Source organism: Phaethon lepturus, unplaced genomic scaffold (genome assembly GCF_000687285.1).
Source record: "Phaethon lepturus isolate BGI_N335 unplaced genomic scaffold, ASM68728v1 scaffold50543, whole genome shotgun sequence".
In the NCBI taxonomy this organism is placed as follows: Eukaryota; Metazoa; Chordata; class Aves; order Phaethontiformes; family Phaethontidae; genus Phaethon; species Phaethon lepturus.
This window is the reverse complement of record NW_010530749.1, coordinates 1-12,930: the sequence shown is the minus strand read 5'-3', so window position 1 is coordinate 12,930 and position 12,930 is coordinate 1. Positions and strand designations below refer to the sequence as shown.

General features: G+C 39.8%; 1 protein-coding gene across 1 annotated transcript; it reads left to right on the top strand.

The window, feature by feature from the left end:
* Positions 1 to 355: 355 nt before the first annotated feature.
* LOC104616228 (E3 ubiquitin-protein ligase RNF8-like) lies at positions 356 to 9,539 on the top strand. Its single transcript, XM_010284351.1, has 7 exons — positions 356 to 480; positions 2,007 to 2,747; positions 3,962 to 4,024; positions 4,846 to 4,935; positions 6,067 to 6,174; positions 7,203 to 7,407; positions 9,269 to 9,539. The coding sequence occupies exons 1-7, from the start codon at positions 412 to 414 to the stop codon at positions 9,412 to 9,414; spliced, it is 1,422 nt and encodes a 473-aa protein (XP_010282653.1). The 5' UTR covers positions 356 to 411; the 3' UTR covers positions 9,415 to 9,539.
* The last annotated feature ends 3,391 nt before the right edge of the window (positions 9,540 to 12,930 follow it).

The window sequence follows — 12,930 nt, the reverse complement described above, 5'->3', positions numbered from 1 at the left end:
GTTTACTTAGGTAGTGAATAAGGTGGGACATGGATGGATTGAAAGCAGCTTTGAGCAGCTTTGCTGCTGCTGAAGATTTCCATGAACAAAGGCTGTAACCTGCCTTAGGGCAATCACATTTTCCTCAGTGGGAGAGAAAGACAATACTTCAAGCTTTTTAGGTTTCCATTTTCTATCCACCTCTGAATTTAAATGCAAAAAAGAAAAAAAAAAACATATTATCCTGAACTCTTTGGAAATAGCTATAAGATGCTAATCTAGGTAGATCTCTTCTGTACTTAACTTGAAACCATATAAACTGAATTTACCATGTCGTTGCTGATTGCACTTATCAAACTACTTTATTTTTAGGTAACTATAGGCCGAGGATTAGATCTCACGTACCAGCTGGTGTCAAAAACCTGTCCCTTGATGATCTCTCGTAAGCACTGTGTTTTCCAGCAAAATGCAGAAGGGCAGTGGACTGTCAAGGATAACAAGGTACAGAGACTATTAAAGACCTTGTACTCTGAGATTCACTGAAGAGAATGCCCTGTTTGGGCTCAAACAATGTACGGACTACGATATAATGTGGTACAAGTGTGATAGCAGGTTCATGGGAATGTGTCTTGTCTGTTGTGCGCTTCCAGCAGGAAGCTTTGGTATGCTGCAATTAGGATACAAACCTTATTCCTTTATGTAGATTTGTCTCTTGGTTTAGCATTTTTCAGACAATTGTAGTCTCGCCAAGGGCACTTTGCAGTCTGTGTACCTGATTTGTGTTACTCTCTTAAAAAAATAAGCCTAGGAATTATGGCAGTATTCAAAAGAATAATATTACTGTAGTGCTACTGACAGGATAAACTGATACTCCTTATTGTGACACAATTGCTTTAATTGTAATCGACTACAAGAATCTATTGTTAGAAAAACCATGCTTCATGTTATGTTCAAATTAGTTTCTTCTGAAAGTCCTCCTCAACTGATTAGAATAATAGTGTTGATATCAGAGTCCTCAGCTACATCCACTTTGACTTCAGTAATCTGTTTTTTATATCATGATCTCTTCACTTTCTCATTCAGGCTGAAAACCAGAATCAGTAACTTGCTTTAAAACAGCACTGGTAGAACAAAAATACAGTGTCGTGCAGATTTGAAAGATGTTTGAGTCACCAGCAGATTAGTCAGAAAGGAATGGAGTGGTTACTATTAAAATTACACTGCTCTTAAACAAAACTCTGTTGCAGTACCTGTATTAATGTTAAAACTTATAGTTTTTGCATGATTGGAATCACCTATGGTAGATTAGCTACTAGCACTTCCTGTGTGTTATCATTGCTACCATTTTGTCAAGTTGTTTTATTGAATCTCTTTGAGATATGCCATTGTTAACGATTCTGCAGTTCATCTTGAGCACAGATCAGTTTTACTGTTCTTCAAAACTTTCTTGAGCTACTGTCTAATTTAAAAACCCTTTTCTTGCTTTGAACATTATCTCTAGAAGAACAATTTCCTTCTTTATATTCTCCCTGTATTTATGGAGAATTGTCTCTTTTTTGTTTAAGCAGTGTAAGCTATGTTCCTTTTTCTCTTCTAGTTTTTTCTTGAATTTCAGGTGACATTAATCATTGAGAATAATTACTGCAATATTCTATGTCCTTGACAGTGATCTGTTGCAGAGCCTTTTCTTTTTATTGGTTAGTTCTGATTTCTGAAGCTTTTGGGCAGTTTTTCCCCTTAGAGTTAGTTCTTTTCCTTCTGCACAAGGGCATATATTAATGCTGTTCTTGGTGCTTGTACACAAAATGTGTAATGCAGAAATAATGCACAATAAAGAATATAATGCAATAAATGTAATAAATGGGATACCATGCCAATAAATTGGATATTGCAAGGCTTATTTAAAGACATGCCTTGTTCTGACTGCAACACCGAAGAGGTTGGATACGTTTACAGTTGCCAGAAATAACTTGCAGAGGATTCTGTAACTGCATATTAAATTTTGCTGATTCACTGTTCATTTCCAGAGTCTAAATGGAGTCTGGCTTAACAAACAGCGCCTGGATCCCTCAAAAGCCTATCCTATCACTGAAGGAGACCGTATCCAGTTGGGAGTGCCTTTGGAAAACAGAGAGTCTGCTGAATATGAGTATGAAGTAATTAATGAAGAATGGGAGAAAATCAGACCCTTTTTAGCCCAAAGGAATGACCTGGGGAAAACTAAGAGTTCAAGAACTAAACGTAAATTTAGTTTGGAGGAATCCGAGACATCTGGATCAGAAGGCCCTTCAAACTCCAGATCCAAAAGAGACAGAGTGTCCTGTGACAACGAACCTTTGGGTAAATCATGGGGAAGGGTAGAAGAGGCCAAACAGTTAACAGAGAAGATGGATTTCAAGCTGCCTTCTGCTGGACCAAGTGAGGAGGATGGTGGTCCAGTGCGTGGTAGCCCTGTGCACTCTGAGAAAGCCATGTCTGTCCTCCATAAGGACCAGAAAGGGTCTGGTCTTGCACAGTCATGGACTGGCTTGGAAATGCTGAGGAAAACTCTAGTAGATATAATGAAGTTAAAGGTCAAAGTGCAGGAGAAGCAGACAGCGGTCCTGAACGTGAAGCAGAAGCGCAGAAAGTGTGCTCAGAAGGAGATCCTGGCAATGGAGCAGGAGCTGCAGGAGTTACAGGACCAACTATGCATGGAACAAGAGCATCAGCAGCAGCAGGTGGAAGAGCTGGAGAGAACGTTCTCTAAAGAGCAGCAGAAGCTAGAGGTATAATGCTAGTCATCTTTTTGGCCTGTGTCTTTTCATTTTTATGGAATGACTAATAGAAGATGTTGATCCAAAATAAGATCTTGAACCATACAGTAACACAAATCATGTTTGTGCACGTTACCCCTGTTAAAATTGTCATGGAAGTATTTCTCTTCCAGACGTGTACCAAAAGAAACTGCAGAGACAGAAGGGATTGGGCTGCATGGGGAATTCCGAAAAAGGCACAAAATAATTTAAAAAATTTTTTTACAAACAGGTTCATTACACCAAGATAGTAAAGCATTTCAGTGAGTAAAAAAGTGTGCTTTTAAATTAAAAAAAAAAAAAAAAATAAAATCAAAAGTCTCTGCCTGATCTCCTGTGGTTGCAGAGAGGACAAGTTGAAAAGTATTCACCTTAAGTGTGAATTTCTGTCTACTGTATGCCTGAATTAATGCCCAGTTTGCATGGTAAATCCATTCCCTTTCCAAGAAAGTGAGTTATTGTATGCCTTAATCCCTGCAAAGAGGGAGATTTTTTTTTTTCATACTTTCAAAAAACCCTTTCTTGTAATCTGTGTCTTCAAGCAGTATGTATATGTTGGTAAGTGGCTTTTTTAGATAACAAACTGAAGTCTTTCTATTTGAGTTTGCTCAAAATCTGGTTTAAAGTAAATAAGGATTCATCTAGGATGGAGTTTCATAATTTATCAGTTACTTCCTTTAAAGTCTGCTGTTAAAGGCAAGATACCTGTATCAGAAGTGCAGAAAGTCTGGAGTTGTGTGCTTAAGCACAAGGGGAAGTTCAGCTGGAGCTGTAGGTATGTCTGACCTCTTTGAATGTGCTCAAAGATAGCTTTTTCTCATGTTTAAGTTGTTGCTGACTTGTTTGCTGCTATGAACATGCTGGTGCCTTTACAGCTAGAATAACGTAGAAGTGTTCCAAGTATGTAACGGTAAATGATATATCCAGTTTAACTCTTCACAGTAGATGATGGCTCTAATTTCTGTCATACACATGTAACACTGGAGTGGAACATCTCAGGGTTTCCTGAAAACCAGTGTTGTTTCTTTAAGCATATCCTCTACAGACAGTGTGCAAAGTAGTAATTTTTTGTTTCTTGCTTTCTTCAAGCTGTCTTCCCTGCCACTCCCCACCCCCCCTCCCCCACCAACAGTTTTCTTCCAGCAAAAAAGGTCTTGTTTTGGTTTCTTGGGTTTTTTTCCCATCAGGGAGTAAAGTGGCAACATGGGGAAGAGAATCTGAAGGAACAGCTGGCCCAGGTCCTGCAAGAGGCAAGTAGTTATGAGTCTAGATTTGGTCTAACTGTGTATCTTGGATATTTAAGTCTGTCTTAGTGCTATGGTTTCTTGGTGGAAGACTAGGACTTTGCTTCAGGTGCAGATTGGGTGATCTTCATCTATAGACCAAAATTCTGTCAGAAAGTGGCAGACCTCCCTTTACGGGAGTTGCTATTCGCCAGCAAATATTGTGAGAATATGCGTTCAGATTGAAAGCATTAAGTAGCTGCAATGATTTTTATTTGAATTTGGTCCTTGAGCGGGTGGGCTTTTTTGTGAAGTCTGTCTGCTAGGTACCTATTTTGGGGAAGTTGTTTTGGCAATTTTAACCAGATTAAAAAACATTCCTAACCAAGAGTGAAATTTTTTTCAAGAGATTGCCACATGCTTAGGTTTTCTAGGCTTTTTCCAAAAGGCCTTTCCTTTTGGAAAGCTAATCTGAAAACAGCTTCGGGTAACCCTGCATACAGTGACAGGTTTTTGTGACCCTTATGTGTCAAATACCCCTTGATACTCAAGTGTCTGAGGTGCACTCAAAATAGTGACCATAAAATCTAACTGAAATGAGAGAGTAACCTGGGAGAGGGAAGAACAACTGCCATGACACTGGGAAGGTCATAAATAACTGGCATTACATTCCAATTTTAAGTTTAGCCTTAACTGCCATAACACTCCAATTTATGTAGGCATGTGTTGCTCTTTTAGGAGGAGATTAGGAGAAATTAGTATGCTGAACCTCATGATTATGGCCATGTATATTTAATAGGATAGCTGATAATGGCACTCTTATAATTTCTGGGGTGGTATTGTTACAGCATCATGCTTTGATGGAAGAACTGAGCCGTAGTAAAAAAGATTTTGAGGAGATAATTCGAGCCAAGAATAAAGAACTGGAAGAAACCAAGGTAAGGAATTCTCAGTTTTATTCATAAGTGAAACATTACATGCTGCAGCAGAGGAAATTATTTATTTAACATTTGTCTTGACTGTACTTTGCCTCCTATAGTGAAAAACTCCTGTATTTTGAGGTGGTAGCTGACTCTAGTTTCCAGGATTGGGGGAGGGTGCACCTTGCTCTGTTCATGAAGTAGTGTTGAACAGTCATTACTTGATCTTTCTCGGTGATAAAGCAAGCCCAAGGCACCTGAGCTGTGTGTTATGCATGAGAAGTGGGCCCATTCCACACTTTCTTTTTTTAAAAAAAAAAAAGTATGCTTGAAAAGTGAGGTGCTTCATTTTCAGTTCGAGTGCATTCAAGTAAAACTGTATACAGTGTTCCAGCAGTCCTAAAAGGGTAGGAATTTGAATAATGCATGAGATAAGGCACTTCTTCCTTCCCTTGACACAAGGTGATGAGTGGAAAAATAATTAAGGAGATCCTTTCCTCTGTCTTACTCTTGGAAATTATCACATTATCCACCTCTGGCTGTTCGCTTTATGGGTTTTTTAATGTCATCTTTGCAACTCTGTTGCTGTCTCAAGTATAGCTTCAATTGGAAGAATTTCTCTGTTATTTTTGGAAAATAGAGCAGGTACCTGGGAGCCTAATTTAACTCCATGTAAAAAAAAAATTATTGGGTGGTTAAATGCAAGTAAATGTTTTAAATTCTTATGCTTCCTTTTTAAAATATTTGAGCTATTTTGTATGTTGGGTGTTTTGCTCTTTACATCAGCCATCAGAGGAGCTATTCGGTTGACTTAAGCCAAATTCATGCCAGGAAGAGGTTGAAAGAGATTCTGAAAAGATTGATCCAGCTGGTAGTTTCTTTAAGCTGAAGGGAATTTTGGTAATGGCTGCTGTTCTTGCTTGTAAGTTCTCTACAGTGGGTGGGAATATTCTCAATACTGCCTTGACTACAAAGAGGAGAGGTTGCAGATCTGGGTATACAATAGACACAGACTTGGCATGTGGAGACTTGCAGTTGTATGAATTTCTACTTGTGCTACCTTCCCTTGCACGTGCACTTTCTGCCAATATTATATTGAGTAAAACCTTGTTCTTTGTTGATACATGGCTGTATGTACTTTTCCACTAGGAGGAGAAGGAAAAGGTGAGAGCCCAGAAAGAAGAGGTGTTGAATCAGATGAATGATGTGTTGGAGAATGAGTTGCAGTGCACAATCTGTTCTGAGCACTTTATCGAGGTATGTTTAAACCAGTATGGGTTTTCTAGTAAAGAGGAGACTTGAGAAGCATTCCCTAGTTCTGTTAAAGCAATAGTCAAACTTATTTCTTTACTTCACTAGTTTAACAGTCGCAGCAGACCCACAGTGAGTTGTGGGTAAGGATTGGTAAGGGTTCAGAAATCCATTCTGTCAGCCTTAACTCTTCTTCTGGCGCAGAAGTTCAGCTTTAATGTCTTTACCTGCATAGAGTGCTTAATCCTAAGATGCATATAAGCTTGCAGCAGTTTTGAGTGTTTTTGAACTGGTGCTCTGAGCTGCTGCTGACAGCGTGCTGGGGGAAGAATCATTTTGTAGTGGACCTTGCTTTAAGTTGCTAGGGTTGGACTGCTTCAGGTTTAGATATAGGAAGAGGTTAGTAAAGGAAGGGAGGTGCAGAGTTCAGTCAAGTCCTGAACAGTTTATATTGTTCAGATAAACTTTTTTTTTTTGAGAAGGAGAAATTGTCCTGCTTGCATTTGATTCTGGAAGTAGTAGGCAGGCTATGCTTGAAATGTAGATTGTTCTTTCCGTTCAAGTTTTGCTAGAACTTCAGTTTCATTACATTTGTTTCTACTACAGGAAACCTGATGTGTTAGCCTTGTTATAACGACTTAAGAGCTAGCTGAAATTTTAATTTCTGGTTTCTCAGTAATTTAAGATGCTATTCTCTAGTATCTTTGAGTTTTTCCATAATTTATGCTTTTCAAATTGGGGAAACTTACAACTAATTCTTTTTGTCTGTGTTTCTGACTTGCTATGATCTACAGTGCATTAACTAATCTAACTAATCTACATTAACCATTGTGAAATTTGTCTGTACTCTGTCATGGGAAAGTTATTTTCTGTGTAACCCTACAAAGACTAAAGAAGGGGGCTTTGGGCTTCCTTCTCTTCCCTTATAGGAATCGTTCATGTAATGTTTTTCTGAATTCAGTGTGGGTTTTTTTGTCCTTGACAATGCTTGTGTGAGCATGCTCTGACAAGTATCCTTCCCTTGAATTCTGCAGGCGGTCACTCTGAACTGTGCACACAGCTTCTGCTCCTACTGCATCAATGAGTGGACGAAACGTAAAGCGGAGTGCCCTATCTGCAGGCAGGAGATAAAATCAAAGACACGCTCTCTGGTGCTGGATAACTGCATTGACAGGATGGTAGAAAAACTGGATGTCGACATGAAAGAGCATCGCCTGACACTTATCAGAGAGCGGAAAGGTGAGAGGTGGGTGGATGTGGCATGATGAATACAATCTCTCATTCCTTCTATTTTTTTAAAACTTTGTTTGCCACCTATATACCAAGGAGATGCTCAGGGAATGCAGCAGAAACACTAGAAATTAATTTTAAGGTATGCTGTGTAACTAGCCTTACTGCCCAGTAAAGTAAAATTAATAAAAAATTTGGAAAAATACGTCAGTGTGAATTGCCTAGTTGAGCAGGACAACTTAACTGTACTAAAGGTTGCACTGATTCAGAGAGATCACTAAATAAAAGCAAAACTATATGGAATGGGCCTTGACAAATTTAACAGGCATCTTTTGATTAAACTATTAACTACATCATTGTGAAAACTCAGCAGATCAATGCCTGGTGAGAAACTCTGGATTCTCTTCTGCGTGCTCGATTTATGTAGGAAATCTCTGAAGGGAATGTTGGTGTGTCATGTAACTGGCAGTTGCTTTGCCATGTTAATTGTTATAGAATTGACCACTGTGGCTTAAATGCATTATCTCTTGCCTAGTTGTAGCTAAAAGACTGTGTGTGACAGTGACAGCTTTAAGTAAAACTCCAGTATGGGGTACTCCTATTCTGCTTCCCTCTTCCAAATTTATTTCTAGAGCACTTGAGAGTGGTATCTAGGTGCTGAAACGTGGAAGTCTCTTCCTGCTACCCCCTAACAAATTTCTATTGCTGTGTTCCCTTAAGTAATTGTCTTGTTTTCCCCTCATAGAGGTGAATGCATGATCCTTCATTTTGCAATGTGTCAAACCTTTTACCTAATGAAAGGTTTTTTTGAAACATTTCAGATTCTCCATGGTGACATAGAATGACATCGCTAAGCAGTGTTAGCTCAAATCCGAAATTATCGCTTATTTAACCAACTCTGATCCCCTCAGGAAATGCTACATTGTACAGAGACTGCCCAGCTCAGCTCCGTGAATTGCTTTCACCTCTGCAGAACTGACACTGCTCTCGTGTAATATGTATATCTGCAGAGTACGCCATAGCGCTATTGAAGTGTCTCATCAGGTAGCTTATGGTGATGGGATGAAGTGGTGCCTTTGTTGGAGCCCACTTTGTTTCCATGTGGTAAGCCAGTGGTCTTCATGCTTGTTTGAACAAAAAGGAAATGCTCTAATGATATAAAATGACTATTAGCAGGAAATATTTTAGCTTCGCCATGACACATTTCAGGAGGAAGGATGAATTGTTTCTGTGCTGAATCAAAAGAATTGAATTCTTTTCATTCAGTGATGGAAACATGTTGATTGAGATGAAGATAACCATGTGTCTAGTTAAACATGAGTTCCTAAGAAGAAATCAGCTGAAAGAGAAATAATGATGCAAGTGGTGCTTGGGAAGCTCAGTCAGAGCTTCCCAAGAAGCCTTTCCAAGAGCCTTGGTGTAATTGGCACCAATAGAACAGCTTGAAGTCTTAAATGTATGGAGGTTTTGATGGGGCCGTAACTGTCCTGAGCAACGGTTACTTGTTTGAGGGCTCCTTACCACATTTTGTGCCTTCCCTCTTTCTTACCTGGCAAGACACTGTAATAGTTAGCCACTACTGTTGCCAGTTGTGTGCCAGTGAAGGGATGAAGAATGTCTTCCTCCTCATCTGTGCTATCTTAACTGGAAAAGGCGTATAAGAAATTCAAGCAAACAAACAAAAAAGCATTCTTTGATCTTTTTATGCTTAAAATTGAAAAGAAAGAAGGCCTATGCTCTGCAGCTTGAAAGACCTATTGTGTTAACTGACAGTAAGAGGCTATAAGTTTCAAAGAGAACTAGTAATTTAGCAGCATTTGTGGGTACAGTGGTCACTGCTAACTTTTGTATCTGTGTGCTTTGAATGCAGAGAAACAGAATGTGTTGGTGAACCCAGCCACGGACAATGATAGCAGTGTCATTTCTTCCATCTACTCCATCCTGTTGATAAGCAGTTGTGACAGTGAGGACTTTGAGGAGGATTCTTACTACAATGAAAGCTACTACATTATCTAAACACTGTTACTGCAGACTCGTTTGCCTGTGTGCTGCCCAGAACCAACCTAATGGTGTTTGGTTGGCTGCTCCTGGATGAGTGGACTGGACATCTGGAAGGAGATTCTGTGAAGAGGCTGGATCTGAGAACTATCAGCATTTGGAAGAAACACCTTATTTTTTAAATGAATGTACAGAAGCTTGAACTCTAAAACAAAACTGGGATTATGAGAGAACAAACTGCCGTTATGCTAGATGGTTGACATACAAAACCTAGGCTTCCATGATAGCTTGTGACCTATTTGGTGTAATGTAATAGTTTGTATGCATCACTGCCCTTTCCTTAGTGAACGACATGTTTATATGTGTACATCACGTTCCCTTATTTCAGGCAGCAGAGGGAATGGCCCAAGCTATTTGAGAACTTGGCCACCCCCACCAGCAGGCAGGAGAGGTATATCAGGAAAAAGTGCCAACATGGGTTTTCCTCTTGAATTTCATATGGCAGCTAGAGTCATCCAAGGCCTCTGGCAGTAAAGGTAACAAAGGGTGGGTTATGAACCCTGTTAGCCATAAGTGTTTAAATGCACTGTAAGCTGAGCTGCTGGCCATCTGCTTGCTCTGTTGATGTTACTCATTTTCTGTTAGATAGGGATGGAGAAGATTAAATCTTCCAGAATTCCTTAGCTAGTGCTCTTTCATATACTATCTTTAGTTTGTTCCCTCTTAAGGCTTTTGCATAAAGGGTTTTAGAATTGGGAAGCAGGACATCCAGAAGTTAGAAACTCATATAGTTCTTGTCAGCAGCAGAGAGGAACCTCTGCCTCTTAAGAAGTGCTACTGTCTGAATTAGTGAAATGTCCTGTTGGCAGGGTAGGAAAGCGGCATCTGTAAGCAGCCAGAAGGCACAAAAGGCAGCATTTAGCTTTATTGTTTACAAACCATTGCTGCTGAGCCATGGGTTCTACTACCCTCACAGCAAATCATTTATCCCTAAAAGACTGAGCAAGTCTTGGCTTATCCTATCATGAATTTGTCTATGAAGTTCCATTTTCAGTGGCATATGCTTTTGACTTAGCTGTTACATGGAAAAAACTGTTTTACACTGTGAGAAGAGGATGGGGGAAGCCCTTCTCATCTGTAATATTTCTTTGGCTATTTGTATGTAGTTTCTTGTTTCTATGTTTATTTTGTTTAAGAAGGAAAATATAAATCCATTTCTGTGTTAGTCTTCCTTGGTGCAACAACTGAGATGAATGTCTTTCTCCTAGTTGTCTTAGATTTTTTTGAGAAAACACAGACTATCTCATTTTAATTACTTTGCTTCATGTTTTGATTCCTGTAAGCAGTGTGACTATTTTGAAGTTATTTGAAAGGCTTGTGTATTCAGAAATGGATAAAAGACAACCCAGGTCTACAAGCCTGTGGTTACCCAAACAGTAATTTACTAGATACAATCATACCTCTTATCTTTTTCCACTAAAGAAAGATCCTGTTAAAAAGGCATTTGAATGATGACGCTGTCCTAAGGAAGTAGTGCATTCTGACAGATTTGATTGGTAGGACTTGAACAGGGGAGGTAGGTCTGATCTGTGGGCCAGGCAGCTTTCTTCAAATCTTCATGCAGGGTTTCTCTTGTGAAGGAGCCATTATATCTTGAGTTTTCCTCTTTCCTTTTTAATGTTGATTTTCTAGATGGGCTCTTGAAAGTTTCTTCTCTGAATATACATTCTCTAGGATGTCTGAGGGAAGAGAGTTCCTCAAAATGTATGTGAACTAGGCTGACACTGGCACAGGCATCCCTGATGAAGAGAAGTAGGAGGAAAATACTCTGGTTACCTAGGACTGCAAATTCTTTTATTGTGTCTCTCTTCCATGTTGCTGTGCTTATTTTGCTCCTGTCATTTGCTAAATACATGTATTTTGTTATGCTGGTGTTTATGTATATTGCAGAGAAGGATAATGCTTTGCCTAGAACTGAGTAGTTTGTCGATGTGCTTTCTGAGTGTGTCCTCTTTTCACTAGAAAAGTGAAAGTGTTAAGTGGTGTACCAGACGTTTTCCACTGTTACTGGTGGGCGCATAGTGTCTAAAGGTCCAGGGAGAGAGTTTAAGTAATAATACTGTTCACTTGCACTGATAAAAGCAGACCTCTCCTCCCAGTTTACTAAGGTTCCTCAGTAAAACTACTTTGGGATACAGAGCCAATGACTCGACGTAGAGAAGTGTCAGGCAATGATCCAAGTGCTAAGCTTCTGGAAAACATGCCTACAGTTATAATGCTGTGCTCACCTTTGGTCTAAGGTCTGGATCCTTGTACTTGATTGTACATCTGAACGTCCACTCGCAGATGTCATGCCCTGAACTGTTACCCGTCTTGGGACGTCATCAAGCGCTTCCAGTCTGGCATTCAGGATTTAGGTTACAACTGAGCTAGTTGCAGTTGATGCACAGGAGGCTTGACGCACGTTCAAGACTTGCTGCTTTCTGTTGGGACATAGCTGTCATATTTTGTGATAATCAAACACTTTCAGATAGCAGGAACAGCTGGGAAGGAGTGCTAATGGATTATGGAATGTCCGTTAGAGATGGTGCGCTGTAACCCCTGGAGATCTATGGATTCCAAGATCAGTCTGACACATGCTTTTCTCTTGCACGTCTGATCTACCACTTCAGTGCTTGGTAAGCCTTAGCAACAACTGTCATTTTACTTTGCAGAGCATGTGACAGGCAATTTAGTAATTCATCTATGTATGTGTCCCCAGTTAAGTGTTTTTTCAAAGGTAAGCTCTGACTAGTCAATGTTTTGCTTCCTGCTCATATTCCTTCTTCCCTCCTGCCAGTCCCTTTTCCCATAACTTCACATATTTAGACACATACATTACAGGAACTAGATAATCATAAACTACGCTTCCCAAATGGTATACTCCTGTCCTTTGGTGCTACTGTGTTAGTTTTAATTTTTAAGATTAAGCATTCATGTCTGTGTACTAAACTGTATGCCCCTGGGTTCTAAGCTTAATGGGCAGTACAAGACAGCTCAAATTAGTGCCTGAAATCCTCATGACAAATAATCTATAGACATGCATTAGGCTTTTATTGTGTGAAAAGCTCTATCATCACTGGCCTTGCAAAACCTGTTCTGGCTCTGCTCAAGTAACGGAGCTGTAGTTAGTTAATGGTGAGCAGGCTAGAGGCAGACAGTTGCCCTGTAGGCAGACAGGTGCTTGGGAAACCTGCACTGCCTGTAGGAGTAATGACGTTTCCAGGCAGGACGGGCAGGGCTCGGGCGCGCTGCCTGCCGTCACTGCTAAGGCAGGAGTGCTATTAGGCAGGGCTCCTTCGCAAGCATGAAAAAAGCTGCTTTTCTTAGAAAGCGCCGTCTTTAAGGCAGTGACCGAATTATTTGTGCGTTAACGCACTTTATATACCTTTTTATATACAATATATTTTCAAAAATTATGTAACAGTTTACATATAATTTCAATATATTATCCCCCCTACGCACCTCTACCTCGCTTCCATCGGGAACGACTAA

Bases quoted from the DNA above. Each gene is read 5' to 3' on its own strand.
- LOC104616228 (XM_010284351.1), top strand. From the start codon at position 412: ATGATCTCTCGTAAGCACTGTGTTTTCCAGCAAAATGCAGAAGGGCAG. The intron at 4,936-6,066 runs GTAAGGAATTCT...CTTTTCCACTAG, and splicing joins AAGAACTGGAAGAAACCAAG to GAGGAGAAGGAAAAGGTGAG. The intron at 6,175-7,202 runs GTATGTTTAAAC...TGAATTCTGCAG, and splicing joins GTTCTGAGCACTTTATCGAG to GCGGTCACTCTGAACTGTGC.